The sequence below is a fragment of the Trichosurus vulpecula genome, chromosome 4 (genome assembly GCF_011100635.1).
Source record: "Trichosurus vulpecula isolate mTriVul1 chromosome 4, mTriVul1.pri, whole genome shotgun sequence".
Taxonomy (NCBI): Eukaryota; Metazoa; Chordata; class Mammalia; order Diprotodontia; family Phalangeridae; genus Trichosurus; species Trichosurus vulpecula.
The window spans coordinates 167,858,425-167,873,772 of record NC_050576.1 but is presented as its reverse complement, the minus strand read 5'-3'; the positions used below and the strand labels follow the sequence as shown (position 1 = coordinate 167,873,772).

The window sequence follows — 15,348 nt, the reverse complement described above, 5'->3', positions numbered from 1 at the left end:
CAGGAGCTGAACACTATAAACCCGATTGTTGTAATTCTACTCTCTCTGCCCCCTAGGGCACTCTTGCTCCCTGAGTGGTTTCCCCCTATCCTCCCATCCACCAAACATCGTGGACACTATTGGCAAACTTAAGATATAGACAGAGAAGAGTCAGAAGAAAGGGGGAAAGGAAAAGGATGAATAGAAGAAAACTGGAGGAAGGAAAGTGAGAAAAAAAGATAAGGAGGTGCTGTTGAGTGAGGATGCTATCACCAATGTTTCCAGGTGTCATAGGTTTGACTCAGTCCTGGAATAATCCCAGAGTTCCACCTATCTCCAATGTTCTAAATCATATTAGGATGAGAGGAGCAGGACATATTTGGATTTAGGGATTTAAAGACAAGGGCAGAAGAAGGAGATTACTTCCACATGAACTCTGATGGTGTCTGCGTGTTTGTGTGTATATGGGGGGATGGAGCCAATGAGAGAGAAATAACCATGAGCTGCTTAATTTAAAATGTTAGATAAACACAAAGAAGAACTTCCTGGATGAGACCTCCGTAAATGTCCTTTCGAGGCATATCTTGCTTCGAGGTTTCGACTCCTCTTCGAGATTTTTAAGAATGGAGAAACAAGAATGGAAACAAGAATCTTTCTCTGCCCTCAAGGCACAGAAATAAATGGAGTTCTTTCTAGAAGTCTCTTCCTTTCGAGTAATTCCAGTAGGTCTTCAAGTAAATTCCGCTCTCCCTAGGTCTTCCTCCACCTACTTCTGCCTTTCTTCTCCCCTTTTGACATGCCCCACCCCCCCGCCCCGCCCGTGTCCAGCGGTGGGGAAGGGAGGAAGGGAAGAAGGGAAGGGATTGGGGCAGAGACCATACTCTTCTCCTGTAAACAGGCGAGCAGGGTCCAGGGACCACCCTTCACCCTACTCTGCCCAGCCAAAAAAAAGAAAGGAGGAAAGAAAAAAGTCCCTCAGGGTTGGATCTTTCTTTGAAACTTTTGGCTGAACCACAAAGACCTGGCTTTGAAGGGAAAAGGTGTGGGAGCGTGGAGGGGCCGGCTGAACCTTTGGCCACAACCGCTGCACAGCTGGCTGAGCTCACTCTGGGCTGGATCCAGCTGTGCTGCATAACTTCGCTCGGGGGCGTTCGAGCCTTGGCAACCTGAGAAAGTCCTGGAGTGGGCATCGGCTCGTGCTGACCGACAGAGGGAGCCCAGGGCCCGACCTGGACCGATGGACTCTGAGTAGGGAAGGGGGCGGGGGTGGAGGGATGGCTGCTTTCCCCAGCTCCAGTAGGCTGGGCTGGGGGTGGGGTGAGGCTCCGGCTCTCAGTCCCCAGACCGCGGGCTGAGCCGGAGCCGGCGCCGCCTGAGGAGGGACCCGGCGGGGGAGGGAGGGCGACGTCTCCAGGGTCCCGTTCCCTCATTATCCCTCTAACGAGCCCGCCTGACCCCCTCCCCCAAGCCCTGGCTAATTGGCGACATGATAAATGGAAAGCGGCCCAGGGAACAGCTGCCGGGGACGAGGGAGGCCCTAGTGCCGGCCGGGCACCCTCCACCCCCACCCGACTCCCCAGAGGCTCCCCCATCCCACTCCGACCCAAGCTGGAGAATCTAGTCCCCTCCCTCTCCCCAGACTCTCTGGCTAACTCCATGCGGTCAGGTCTCGTCCGGTCCCCCTCCCATCACCCCAGCCCACAGAGCGCACTGGCCCGGCTCAGAGCTCACTTCATTTCTTTATTTATTTATTATTATTATTATTAATCTTTTCTTTCCTTTTCGGTTTGTTTCGTTCTCGTTTCGGAGTGAAAAAAAAAAAAAACCTGAGGTGGTCCCCGGCCCGGGAGGGGGTCGGGGTCAGGGCTGCGCTTGGAGGGGGGGCCCTTGGCCAGCCGCGAGGGGGTAGGGGGCTCCGAAGGGCTCTTCCCTCCAGGAGCTCGAGTCCCCGGCAGCCACAAAGCGCTAAATAGCTCTCCCTTCCCCCACCATTTACAATATAGATATGCTCGTGTAAAGGGGGGGGACCCGGAAAACAAAACAAAACAAACAAAAAACCAACGAAATTAAATGCCACGAGTTAAACTCTAAATATTATGTACACGGTAATGTACACCTTTGAATAAATTAATACCAATTTGCATATTCTGGGAACCTTAAAGCTTATTTACACAAATTATCATTTATTTCATAAATATCTTCTCTCCCCCCCTCCCCAGGAGGGAGTCAGGGGTGGAGGTGGTAGCGTCCTCCCCGGATTCCCAAGGGTGGGGTATCCCGCCCTTTGCTGGGAGTAGGTTGGTGGGAGGAGAAAGGGGCAGCTATGTCCCCAACTCAGCTCCATCCTCCTTCCTTCCCGGAAGTCTCTGCCTTCACCCTCCATCCCCAGCTCCGTCCCATATCATCCTATCCTCCGTATTCTCTTACTCCTCCCCGACCTGGGACTTTGGATGTTGGGTACCCTCCCGTGACCCCCTCTAGCCTTCCAGGAGCCCGGAGACATAGGGTCTTCCTTCCTCCCCCCTTCCCAACACTCCCCTAGAAGGGGCACTCCCTGTTATTCAATCCCAAACCAGCACCCAAAGGCTGATGTGAAGATGAGACTCTACATCGACTCTGGATTGACTCCACATTGACTCAGGAACACTACTGGATTGAACCCAGGCGGGCTCCAAGTCCACTCCATCCATGTTCGCTGCAGGTTGGGGATTGAGCTGAAATGCCCAAGCTCGTCTCTCTAGTGCCCATGGCCCAGACTTGACTGGCTGGTTTTTCCATCTCTGGCTGGTGCTGCCCCATCGCTCCTTTATTTAAATAAATACCCATACCGTGCTGTACAAAATCCTGGAGCCACAGGGGTCAGTGGGGGCGGGGGTGGGGCTGGGGCATGGGAGGCAGACTGGGGTGGGGTGGGTAGGGGGGCTGGCCTAGCCCACACTGATCCTTCACTTCGGCGACTCTCGTCCTGGGGACAGGTCCCTCTGGCTCTCCAACCCGCTCACCAGTCTCTGGATATTCTGTAGTTCGCTGGCGGCCTCTTTGGCTGCGCCTTTGGGGGACAGGGCTCCCCGGTGTGAGCCTCCCACTTTAGGTAATGCCAGCTCCGGCAAGGGGCTAGGCTCCCGGCTGCTGCCAGCCGCCTTGGAGCCCTCAGGAGCCAGACTCGTGGTGAGGAGGTTGGTGCTGGGAGGGATGGTCACAGGAATCTGGTAAGGGCTGAAACGAAGGCGAGGCCGGGCACTGCCCAGGAAAGGGCTCCGGGACAGGGAGCCCGCAGCGGCGGCAGCAGCGGCGGCAGCACTGGTGGCTGGCAAGGCTGAGGCAGCGGCTGCGGCAGCTGCCATGTAAGTGTAGGGATATGGAAAGAGCCCACCAAATGTGGGCATCGGGATCCCCTGAAATCAACAAAGAAATAGGTCAATCATTCATTCAACATCAATTCTTTCAACCAACATGAAATCATCATACTATGCACAAGGTGACATATGGAACTCAAGAAGGAAGAGATAGGCGGTGCCTTTCGGGAATTTTCAGTCTAGATGAGTAGAAGCCACATGTACAAAGTGGCATTTGGTACGTGCCACGTGAGTATACGTGACTGGGAGGCCAATAGGATTTCAGAGGGAGGGAGGAAACCACTTCTAGCTGGGTTGATTAAGTAAATCTTCCAGGAGAAGATGGAATTTAATCTGTGCCTTGGAAGATGGGTGGACTTTTGATAGGTCAAGATGGGAGGACAAAGAATTCCAGGTGAGAGATACAGCTTGCGGGAAGGCTAGAACAATAAGACGTTAGAGCTGTAAGAGATCTTAGGGATCATCCAGTCCAAGTGTTCTTAACGAACAGGAGTCCTTGATCTTGGGTGGGGAAAAAAATTAAGCCCTTATTTTCACCAACCCCTAACGGAAATTTAGCATTTCCTTCAACTCTGAATGTAGGAAACAAACCACCATAGCATTAGTAACACCTGTGTAATTGTCCCCACTATAAATCACAGATAGTTTCGCATCACATTAAAGTTGTTGCGCCTATCTCAAAACACTATTTGTGTTCGTCATTACTTCGAAATTACTGGATCTTACGTGATCTGCCTGTTTACTGACTATTTTAATATAATTATTTCCCTTCGTTTGCCTATGAATTTTATTTGATGCCTTTAAAAAATGATTGTGAGAAGGGACCCAAAGACTTCTCCAAGAGGAGAGGGGGGAGAGAGAGAGAGAGAGAGAGAGAGAGAGAGAGAGAGAGGGAGAGAGAGAGAGAGAAGAATAAGAAGAGAAGAAGAAGAAGAAGAAAGAAGAGAGAGAAGAAGGAGAAGAAGAAGAGAAGAGAAGAAGAAGAGAAGAAGAGAAGAAGAAGAAGAAGAAGAAGAGAAGAAGAAAGAGAAGAAGAAGAAGGAGAAGAAGAAGAAGGAGAAAGAAGAAGAAGAGAAGAAGAAGAAGAAGGAGAAGAAGAGAAGAAAGAAGAGAAGAAGAAGAAGGAGAAGAAGAAGAAGAAGAAGAAGAAGAAGAAGAAGAAGAAGAAGAGGAGAAAAGAGATTAAAGAACATCCGATCTAATCCAACTTCCCATTTTACAGAGAAGGAGACTGAGGCCCAGAGAAATTAAAGTACTTGCCCAAGGTCACAGAAATAGTAAGTGGATAAGAACCCAGCTCCTGACTCCAAATCCTGGGTTCTTCCTGTTGGGTCAAGCTGTATATTCAGCCATATATACAAGATATATGTGTATTTTCTCTTCCTCCCTTTCCTACCCTCACTCTCTCCCCACCCCCCAAAAAAAATCCTAGAAGGGGCGAAAGAATCTGTACATTCAGAAGAGTGGGTAAGGGGGATTTATAAAATCTAATAATCACTTGTCCATTTGCCTAAGCTTTATGAAAATTCATACCAGGTGAATGACACAGAAGGTAAATGGAATACCAACTAACTCCTGATTATCCAACAGTTAATTACTCACTTCCTATTCAGTGAGTACTAAAGGGCTAAAAAGCCTCAACAGTTGCAAGGACATAGACTCCTAAGACTTTGCATCGTCTGTTCTCAATCCTAGTAGCTAAGACTTTTGGGTTATCTTTCCCTCCCTTCCATTGGTGGGTGGACTGCCTCCAGGGCTGGCCAGGACATAAAAGGGAAAACTGAATTCCTTGGACTTCTTTGCAAAGCTGGTTAGTGAGGAACGAAAAAGAAAAGTGGAGAGGAACCATCAGATTCCTCAAGCGTATGCAACTTTGGCTATTCCTAAAGGCCAAGGCTATGAATTGGAATGAAAGTGATGATTCAAGATCTCAAAACAAAACAAAAAAAGGGGGGGGGATTTATTGAGTACCTAATTTGCCTAGAAGCAAGACTTTCACCTGTCCATTAACTAGGTTCTAGAGACCAATCCCCAATGTCCCTCCCCCACCTGGTATCTATGAAACTAAGGCAAGTTATTCTTAGTAAGTATCCTGAGGTCAGCACCAACCATACTTCGTGGTTGAGGACTTACAGGTTATACCATCAAGGAAAGAACTGACAGAGTGAAAAGACCTGGGTTTAAATCCAACTAAGACATTCACCAACTGTATGACCTGGGAAATCTCTGAGCCTCTGTTTCCTCATCTTTATAATGGGAATAATAAATCTCCCTCAACTAATTATCAGTTTTGTGTTGCCCAAACACTTTGTTAAAGCTTTATATATTACTTTTTTATTGGACCTATGATTTTATTGGTATAGGGAACTAACTCTCCATGAGGAAATTCTCTTTGCCAATGCATGTGGATACTTCTTTGGCAACTTAAAAGTTTTGATGAGTTTCATGTTGACACAGAGAAATTAGTTGCCCAAGGTCACACAGTCTGCCTGTATAAGAGACAGGACTTGAACCTAGATCTTCATGATGCCATCAAGCCACTAAGCCATTTTGTCTGTCAAAGTACATATTAATAACAACTATATAGTCCAAGACCTGTAGTAGACTCTTGAAAAGGGATCTCCCCCTCCAACCTAATGCCCCTGAAATACCCTTCTAGGTTTTTCTGAGGATCTCTCCCTTTGAAGATTTCTAAGCACTAAACTGGGCATAATCCCACTAATATACAGAGCTTTATTTCTTGGCCCCTTGGGTTTTTTTTTTAATTTGGTTCAGAATTGCATCTGGGTGCTTTCTTTAGTGCAGATCTGAACTCCCCAAGATGTGGAAAAGGGGGACAGACAAAATGTTGGGCCAAATCTGCCCCAGTCTCTGCTGGCCCAGAAGGTGGCAGTAATGAATGAAGGAGATTTGGAAATGCTTCGGAACTGGCTAGCCCCACCTGACCAGAAATGAGAACTGCACAACTCCCCTCCCCCCACCTTTAAATCTGTTCCTAACTTTTCTTAAATATGAGGCAAAAATGGGGAAGGCTTTCAGAAATTTTAGCTTGAGGGGGTCAGAATTTAAATTCAAAATATTAACAGGCCAGCACAACATACTGGATAGAAAGCTAGTTTCAAGGTCAGGATTCCTGGGTTTAAATCATGCCTCTGACAGATACTAGACGTTAGACCCTGGATAAGTCTTTTAACTTCTCAGTGGCCCAGTCTAAGATTATAAATTGCAAAGAAATTGCTGATCTGTAATGGTTATGGAAACCCTCACTGAGAGCTTCCTACTCAAATGAAATCCCAGATACTGTAATACAAAAATTTACACAAACCCAAAAGGAAACTGTGCTGGCTGCCCTTGCCTTAACCCTAAGGGTGTGTGGGGTGGGGGAAGGTGGGGGAGGGTCAGAATTGAAGAAAAGAAATTTCCCTTTCTCCCTTTTCTTTCTGCACTGAGACTGGAGGGACAAAGCAGAACACATCAGTAGCTGAGAAAATAAGTAGCTGGGATGGGGGCGAGAATGGGCATGGAGAAGGAACATCTTTTGGTCTCTGCTATTCAGAAAAGAAACACTCAGCTAGCTTCTTCTCCGCTTTGCCTACTGTAGAATAGAAACCTGGTCTATGCCCCACTGTGTGGGAGCAGGGTGGCCTGCCTCTACCCTGAGGCGAACAGCTAAGTGTTAATCCCAGGCACTCTGGAGCCAATTGCAACAGACAAACTCCTGTGTTTGGTTTTAGGTAATGTCCCTAGCGTCCCTCCCGTTCACGGTGGAGAACTAGTCTTAACTAGACAGGCCACCCGATCTAGGGACTGGCAATCGAGTTAGTGGGCCAGGGCAGGCAGGCCTGTTTGCACTGGAGGCTGAAGAGGCTCTGGTCTCTGCCCCTAGAATATTCTCTACATTGCCTGCAGCAGGCTTTGAAGTTCTAGCCTCCCACACTGCAAGGCGGTTGGCTGGCTGACCCTTAAGGCTCTTTGCAAAGGCCAAGGTTCACTGCTTGTTTCCTCTATTTCAGCCCCCGCTCCCCGCCTCCCACTACCCCAATCCCAGCCCAGCTCTGGCCCCAGGGTGGCCTCTCGCTTACCTGAGATGCCAGCATGTGCTGTGAGAGGTGGAAAGGAAAGGGGGCCGCAGCTCCCGCCGCACCAGCCGCGGATCCCAGACCAGCTCCTCCGTCCAGCCCTGCTGTGGCCGCTCCGGCCCCGCCGCCCCCACCGCTACCTCCACCAGTCACCGAGGCCAGCAGGTGGCCCATGCCCATGGCCGAGAAGGCCCCGGGGCCCATAGCAAACTGTCCTGGGTGCAGAAAGAGCGGCTGTCCGGCACCTAGGGGCCCGAAGAATTGCTGACCGTGCAGGTGGCCGGACAGCGCCAGGCCCTGCAGGTGGCCTGCGCTGAGAGGCGACGCGCTGTCCGTTTGTACCACGAGGGGCGCCAACCCGGCCTCCTTGACCTCGCTGCCCTCCTTCCGGGCTTCGTCCTTCCTCCTGCCCTCCGCCTTGTCCTTCTCCAAACCCCTCAGGCTGAAGGGTCCGTCTAGGCAGCCGCCGCCTTCCCCTGGCTCCTTGCCCCGGTCGGGACTGCGCCTTTCCCGGACGCGCTCGGACTCGACCAGGCGCGGGGGACTGGTCGGCTCCAAGCCCGGGCTGCGCCCTATTGTGCCCCCAGGCCTCTCATCTCCAAGTCTCTCCGGCTCTGGGTCGCTGTCCGCAGCGCACAGCTTCTCGTCCACTGCAGAGAGGAAGCGAGGAAGGGAAAGGGTAGGGAATTGAGGGTCATTAAAGCTCAAAGCATGGATGTGGGAAAAGCGTCTTCTTCTGAAGTTTCTGGGACTGAGTGGAGTGCGCCTGTGATTGGGAACGGAAACCGGGTGTGTGTGTGTGTGGGGGGGGGTCTTTTCCCAGGTCTCAGGTCGCCTTAGTTCTCCACACCCCAGACTTCTAACAAACAAGTAAAAGTGATCCTTCCTCTTCTCTGCAATCTTTCCCACATCCGACGCCCCTCACACAAATACTGCTTTTATTCATATTCTAAAAGTTCTGTGATCAAGAGCAACATAATGCTAGCATAATAATCATGTTCCTACTCCTTTCACTCATCTCGGGTCTCCTCTTTGGTTCTCCCTTTTCAGCCCTCTGTACCTCCCTCTCCCCATTTAGACCTGCAATTCTCGACATGCAGTCCCTCACCTCGAGTGCGATGCAGACGCAGGGGGCTGGGGTCCGTGCCTGGGGAGGAAGGCGGCTCTCGGGCTGGAGGTGGATCGCAGGAGGAGGCATCTGATTCGGCCCCATCCCTCTCGGGCTTACATTGCTCTTCGTACATCCGAAGGGACGGGAGGGTCAATTGCTTCCTGGGAAGAGGAGGGCGAGTAGGAGGCATTAGAGGTGGAAACTGGAGGGGAAGGATAGGAGAACCCTTTCTTGGGTTCCTGGCAACAATGCTTGCCCTGACCCCATGGGCAGGGCCCCTAAAATGCAAAGCACTGGTCCCCGCAAAGAACCCATACTCCTGAGGAAGGATTCGGGAACAGGTGAAGGGCTACCCCCCTTGAAGTAGTCTCCCAACCAAAAAGATTGTAGGAAAGTGGTGATTCCCAAAGTTATTTCATTCCCTTACCCCATTTTCTCACCTTTTCTCCCGCCGGCCATTTCCTGTGTCTCGGAAACCTTTTGCAAAGGGATTGTTGTCTATTTTCAGCTGTGTGATCTAGCGTGGGGAGAAGACGGACAAGTGGAGTGGTCACGGCGTGTTGGGGACTCGGAAGAGTTACTATTCTGCCCTTCCGTATGCAACTGTAGTCTCCTTACTTCTCCCCTATCTTGCCCCTGACCTTCCTCATTTTAGGGACTACACTTGGAGTAGTGACCCTTCTCGCTCCCCCAAAGTTCTTGCCCCCCAAAGTCTGACGTTCTTGCCTCCTTTTACTGAGGATTTTGTATACAGAGCGTGGTGAAAAAGCTGCCTAATTCCAGGGCCCTAAGGATGAGGAGAGGATAGGACCTGAGGTTTTGACCTATCAGGACAAGATCACCCAGTTGGGTGATGATGGTGGTGGTGGTGGTGGTGGTGGTGAAAGAGGACAATAGAAAATTCTTCCGGCGCCCCCAGAAAGGTAGACGTTATGGGATCCTGACGATGAAGTCCTGGCTTGCGGTGAGGTTGGGAGGTGCTGGGTCTTCCTTAGTAACTTAACTCCACTATACCATAAACTTTGTTCTGGAAGCAAATCTTTTCTACCAAACACGCACATCCTTGTGCTCTCGCTTTCAGCAGGCAGCTGCCTCTCCCCACTTTTATTGGGGTGAAGGGGCGTCCCACAGAAAACTACTCAATAGAAAGGTTCTTAAAAAAAACTTAATAAAAGCAGTCTGAATCTCCTAATTCCTTTGCTTTACCTAGACCGCAGGCCTCAGATATCCTAACACACCCTCTCCCCGGTGAAAAAATTGCTTTTATCCGCTTACATCACCTGCCACCTCCAAAACATCAAGGGTTCCCCGAAATTTTAAGGGGCTTAGGAACGGGGAATCAGAAAGCCTCCAGGTAGCTTTTCCACGGGGCCCCCACCCTCACCTGCTCCTAGCAGGTAAGTTTAAACATGGCCCTGAAGCAAAAATAGGTGGGGGCGATTTCAAAAAGATACCTAAATCCTTTGTTAATAACTAGGCAAACAACTCCACCTGGGAGGGCCCAACTGTTTCTCCCTGCTCTCCACCGAGGAAGGCTGGGATGGGGACGGGGGCGGGGGTGGGGCGCGGGGGCGATACCAGCGTCGGGAAGGCAAACGAAGGGCGAGTGCAGCCCTCCGGGCCTCCCGCCCTCCTGAAGGTCCCACCTTGTCGTTCTGGTAGGCCGTGACAGCGATGAAATCGGTCTCCGGGAACACGTAAGTGCGAAAGGTACTGTAGGGCAGCTTCAGAATGTCGTTGGCTCTCACTATGTGGAAACGAGGTTGATACTTGTGCATGGAGTTCAGGATGGTCTGTGGGTGTAGGGGTGAGGAGAAAGGCAGGTTAGAAGCGCAGCCCTTACCTGCCTACCTACTCGAACTAGGCAGGCTTCCCGCCAACCACACATTCTCTCCAGTATCCAGTCGGACCTTCTCTTTCCCTACCCAAGTCTACAGTTAATTCGATACTTCTTCACTGCAATCCTCTTTGAGCCGGGGGCTCTGTTCTCGGTCTATCACTATTATTAATTATTATTATTATTAGCCAGTTATTAGATGAGCATTTATTAGACGCCAACTATGTGCCAGGCACTGTGCTAAGCATTGGGGATACAAAGAAAGGTTTAAAAAAAAAACAGTCCTTGTTCTCAAGGATCTCTCACAACTAATGCGGGAAACAACAGGTAACAACTGTGTACAAACAATCGGGAGTAAGTTCAGTGGGAAGTCCCTAAGATTAAGGGAAATTGAGAGAGGCTTTTTGCAAACGGTAAGGCTTTAGCTGAGAATTGAAGAAAGCCAGGGAAGCCGGGGGCAGAGAAGAGGAGGGAGAGTATTGTGGTTGTTAGTCATTTAGAAAGGACAGAAAAATGAAGAACATAGCGACCAGCCAAGCTCAGGTTCTGTAAGATCATCTCTACGGAGATACCCAGAAGACCTTTTCTACTCCGGCTGTTTTGTAAACAAATTACCCCAATGATCAGATCCCCCTTCTGCCCAGCAGGATGGGGCAGAATGGACAGTCACTCTTTTGCACTCATCTCTTCAGGTGTGAGTGAATTTCCCTTCTTTTCGAAGATGTGGGGCATTTGATTTGAATTTAGATGGAAGAGAGGAGAAAGAGTACTTAGTTAAAGAAACTCCCCAAGGAACAAAACCCTTTCCTCCCCCCTTTCTCCTTGGTAGTCTGGGATGCACCTAGGGATATAGGACCCAATTTAGCGCAGAACTCCAACTGGGGGAGGAAGCTCACAGGCTTTCCCTAGAGTCATCCAAGGGAAGGTGGGGGCATCTGGTTTATGGAATAAATCCCTACGAAAGAGGCCTTCTCAAGAGGGATTGGGAGCAGTGGGGATATGATACAGGGGCCAGAGTTGGGGGAAGACTGGTCTGAGAGAGAAAAAGATAAGCTCCTAGGGCCAGAAAGTTGGGGTGTAGGGGTACAGCATCCTAAAGAGTTGATTTTATTTCTTCCCAAACAGGTTTATAGAAATGAAGGAGTTTGGGTCCTAAAAGTACCCAACTTTATGAGGGAGAAATTAAAGCCTCCAGTCTCAGACTTCCTCCCCAGTTCCTACCCCTTCTTGAAATTGATTTCTAGTTCTGGGTATTGGGTTGGATGCAGGAGGGGGTGGGGCAAGAAGGTAGAGAAACAGGGGAAAACTCTCAACAGAATACATTTGTCCCATGTTTTGCCTGACCCTGACCTTGAGGACATCTCCATTTTGGGCAGATGAGAGGCGAGGGCCCAGTCTTTTCTCACCACCCACTGGAGCCATTAACCTGGGGACCCCTGAGAGAGTCCAGTGGGAAGTTTGAGGCTGTGGAAAGGATCATTCTTTTCTTAGTCAGAAGGGGAAGGAGCTACCAGGTTGGGGTACAGCAGCTGAGCCCTCCATTTCCACCCGATTCTATTCCCTAGCCCTTCTGCTTCACTTCTGACTGACCCTCTTAGAAATCCCAGTAGCCAGAGCTAAAATGCTGGGACCTCGAGATCACTGTCCTAAGCCCCAGCCTCTCCTCAGGGCCCGGAAAGAATCTCCGGTTTGGAGAGCTAATAGATCACACAGTCCCCAGGCCCCCTCCGGCAATAACCTGGCCCCTCCCGCAACGGGACTTGGGGAAACCGAGGCCCTAATATAGACTGAGAGAGCCTGGAGTGGTGGGGTTGCTTCGGGCCCTGTCAGGATCCAGCCCAATATGGGTTTCTTGCCCAGGAAAAGAACATCTCCAGGCAAAACACAGGCCTCAGATGGAAAGAAGGGGATCTCTTTGCAACTGGAGGTGGGCAACATGCTGTCCCAAACGGGATCCACTAGATTTCCCGGGGTCTAGCAGCCGTCATAAGTAAAGTTGTAAAGCCCCAGATTTTTGGCCACAAAATTGGGCTGGTCTAGTCTGGGCTTGGGAGGGGGACGGGACTAGGAAGCCTGTGCCCTGGCTCCTCGTTGCCCTCCTCATTCTTGCCCTCCCTCCCCACCCCGCAACACACACACGTAGTCCCGGGCAGGCAGTCTGGAAGAGGGTACTCACGAATCCGTGCTTGTCCGAGATGTTGTTGGTAAGCTTGAGTTTATGGAAGGCCACTGGCTTGGCCATCCACTGCTCCCCAGTGGCTGGGCTATCTGGGTGGATGTACATGCGTTTGGGCATCTCCGGATCAGCCTTGCCCGCCACCATCCAGCGGGAATTGTGGAACTTGTAACGACAGTCGTCCGCGGCCACGATGTCCATGAGCAGGATGTACTTGGCCTTCTTGTCCAGCCCGCTGACCCGCACCTTGAACGGAGGGAACATCCGCCTGGGAGGGGGAGGGGGAGACACTAGGACTGGGACGTCGGCTTGGTCCCCTTGGACCGGGTCCCAGGATCCCCCACCAGGCCTGCCCCCACTTCTGCCCCAGCCCCCCAGCATCGAAGACCCCTTCCTCTCTCTTCTCTTCACAGGCCACGAAAGCGATTAAGGCCAAACTCGTTGTCTCACACTAGGTCTACGAAGATCCCAGGAATGTAGTGATTAATCCTTCCTTTAAAAACATACCAGCTTCTCCCCCAACTATCCAGTCAATTAATTCCAGGACAATACCCGCTTTGGCCCAAATTATCCAGGTAAAATCCAGAAGAGTCCCGTTTGGGGAGTTTACACTGGCAAAAGAAAGACGATGACTTGGGCAATTGGGGAGGAGGCGGGTAGGTTTGGAACCTGAGCCCTTTACTCCTACCTAAACCCCCCTTTACTCCTGGTAGAAACCGGGTTTGGGATTTTCTTTTTAGGTATGAACTCGCTGGATAATTGTAGGAACTCGAGAATCCCGGTGCCCGGGAAAAGCGTCCTGGGTCTGCCTCAAGTCCTGAGGTGAAAGTCTGAGAAAAGTTGGGGGAGCCCAGGGGTGATGGCTGCCGGACCCGGAGAGGGAACTGGGAAAGGAAGAGGAAGGCTCCAGCTTGAGGAGCTGATTGGAGCTGGCCAGAAGGCTCTGATAACGAGTTCAGGGGGCTCTCTCCTGGACAGTCAGGCCCCAGAGGCGCCTTTGCCCAGCGGCCCTTTGGCCGAAGTACTCCCTCTCTTAACCCCAGGGTCTTAGGGTGGGGGACTAGGCCGTGACCTCCCACTCTCGCCTCTAAGTCTACGAGGATAACCTGACCAGGGATCCCCATCCTAGTCCCTTGGCCCAAGGGGAAGCAGTGAGTTCAGAGAAGTGCCCAGATCTCCCGGGAACAACGAATAGCCCAGAGTTCTGAGAGTTCTCTGAAGAGAGAAAGGGGCGAGTAGGACCAGGAGGAAGAAACCAAAGGCAATGAGCACCGAATCCCCGGGCGCACCCCAGCCCTACTGCTGGAAGGATGAGTTCTAGGTTCACTCAGCGCGCTAGGGGAAGACGGGAACCCACTTGGAAGTGGCCTCCGAGCGTGTCGAGACTGGAGGGGGAGAGTATTTGGTGGTTTTTGTTACGGTTGTTGCTTCCTTCCTTTTTGGGGGGAGGTTATTTTCTCTTTATTTTATTCGTTTGGGTTTTTCTCCGATCAAGAAAAAAAAATTCCCTTCTTCGCTTAAACGAAGGGGGGAAAAACCCCACCAAAACCCCAGCGCTTTGTTTCCTTATTTTTAGTGGACAAATTGTCAACTCGTCATCGGAGCAAACGAATAAAATGCCCAAACGGCCCCCGAGGGACTCCCGGAGGAGGCCAGGGACCGGAGAGGGACAGGCGGAGGCCATCCGGGCTAAGGGGTCCGGAGGACAGAAGCGGGAGCCCAAGGGAGTCGGGGCTCGGCTCGGCTGGGCTCGGACCCGGGCCAGTCCGGGGGTGGGAACGCTGGGGAGGCAGCGAGAGACTGCCGGGGCGGCTCGGCTTCCGTGTCCCCACAGCATCCTCGGCTCTGCCCCGGAGTAGGGAATGAGAGGCTGGTGAGGCGTGAGGAGAGCCGCCGAGGAGGGAAGGGAGGCAAGTGGGGGCTGACCCAGATGCCCGGGGCCGTGCGCGGCCGCGGCCCGCTGAGAGCCCCCTCCCGGCCCGGGGCCCGGCCCCTACCTCCCGGACTTGGTAATGACCATCTCGGTGCCCAGTTTGTGGAACTGGTCCCATAACTCTTTGGCCTCCAGTGTCACCTTGGGGTCGTCCTCCACCTCGTCCTCCGGCTCCAGGCTCTTTAGAGAGCGAAGATGAGCCGCCTGGGGGTGGTGGCCCAGCGCCGAGACGTGCAGCCCCGCCTCGGCCGCGGCTGCGGCGGCGGCTGCTGCCGCCGCGGCTCCGGCCAGGCCCGGGTCCGGCAGGGGCTTGGCGAGCGCCGCGGGCGGCAGCGCCAGCGCCGGGAAGAAGGAGGGCTGAGCTGCGGCCAGGAAGGCGGACATGGGGAAGTCAGCGGGGCGCGGAGCGTGGAAGGGGTGGTATGCCATGACGGTCCCCGCAAACGCCGTATCTCTCATCGGTGCATCCGAAAGGGGTTGGGGGGTGTCGGGGGAGGGGAGGGGGCGCGACCCCGGTAGCTCAACGAGGAGACGAGGGGTGGGGGCGGCGGTCAGTCCTTTGTGCCCGGGACCCCGGGATAGCGCCGGGACGGGCGGAGCCGCCGAGCCGGGGGCTTCCCGCTGCGCTGTGCTAAGCTGCGCCCTCCTCCTCTTCTTCCTCCTCCTCCTCCGGCTGCCGGCTCCTCTCCGGGCTCGGGCCCACCCTCCCGCCGCCGCTCCTCCCTGTTCCCGCGGTCGGGGCCCGGTTCGGGGCTGGGGGGTGGGTGGAGAGCCGAACTGGGGGCTCCGGGCTCCGGGCTGGGGCTGGCCGGCTCCGGCGCGGCGCCGGGGACCACGCGCGAGTGGTTAGATCTTGTCGTGATCTCTGGAAAACTGT

General features: G+C 52.6%; 1 protein-coding gene across 1 annotated transcript; it reads right to left on the bottom strand.

Moving 5' to 3' along the window:
• Positions 1–1,699: 1,699 nt before the first annotated feature.
• Positions 1,700–14,945, bottom strand: TBX2 (T-box transcription factor 2). The gene is made up of 7 exons (XM_036758222.1): positions 14,536–14,945; positions 12,539–12,806; positions 10,172–10,318; positions 8,966–9,042; positions 8,523–8,686; positions 7,418–8,064; positions 1,700–3,374 (listed from the first exon to the last, which is right to left on the bottom strand). Exons 1-7 carry the CDS (start codon positions 14,928–14,930, stop codon positions 2,925–2,927), a joined length of 2,148 nt encoding a protein of 715 aa, XP_036614117.1. The 5' UTR covers positions 14,931–14,945; the 3' UTR covers positions 1,700–2,924.
• Between the last annotated feature and the right edge of the window lie 403 nt (positions 14,946–15,348).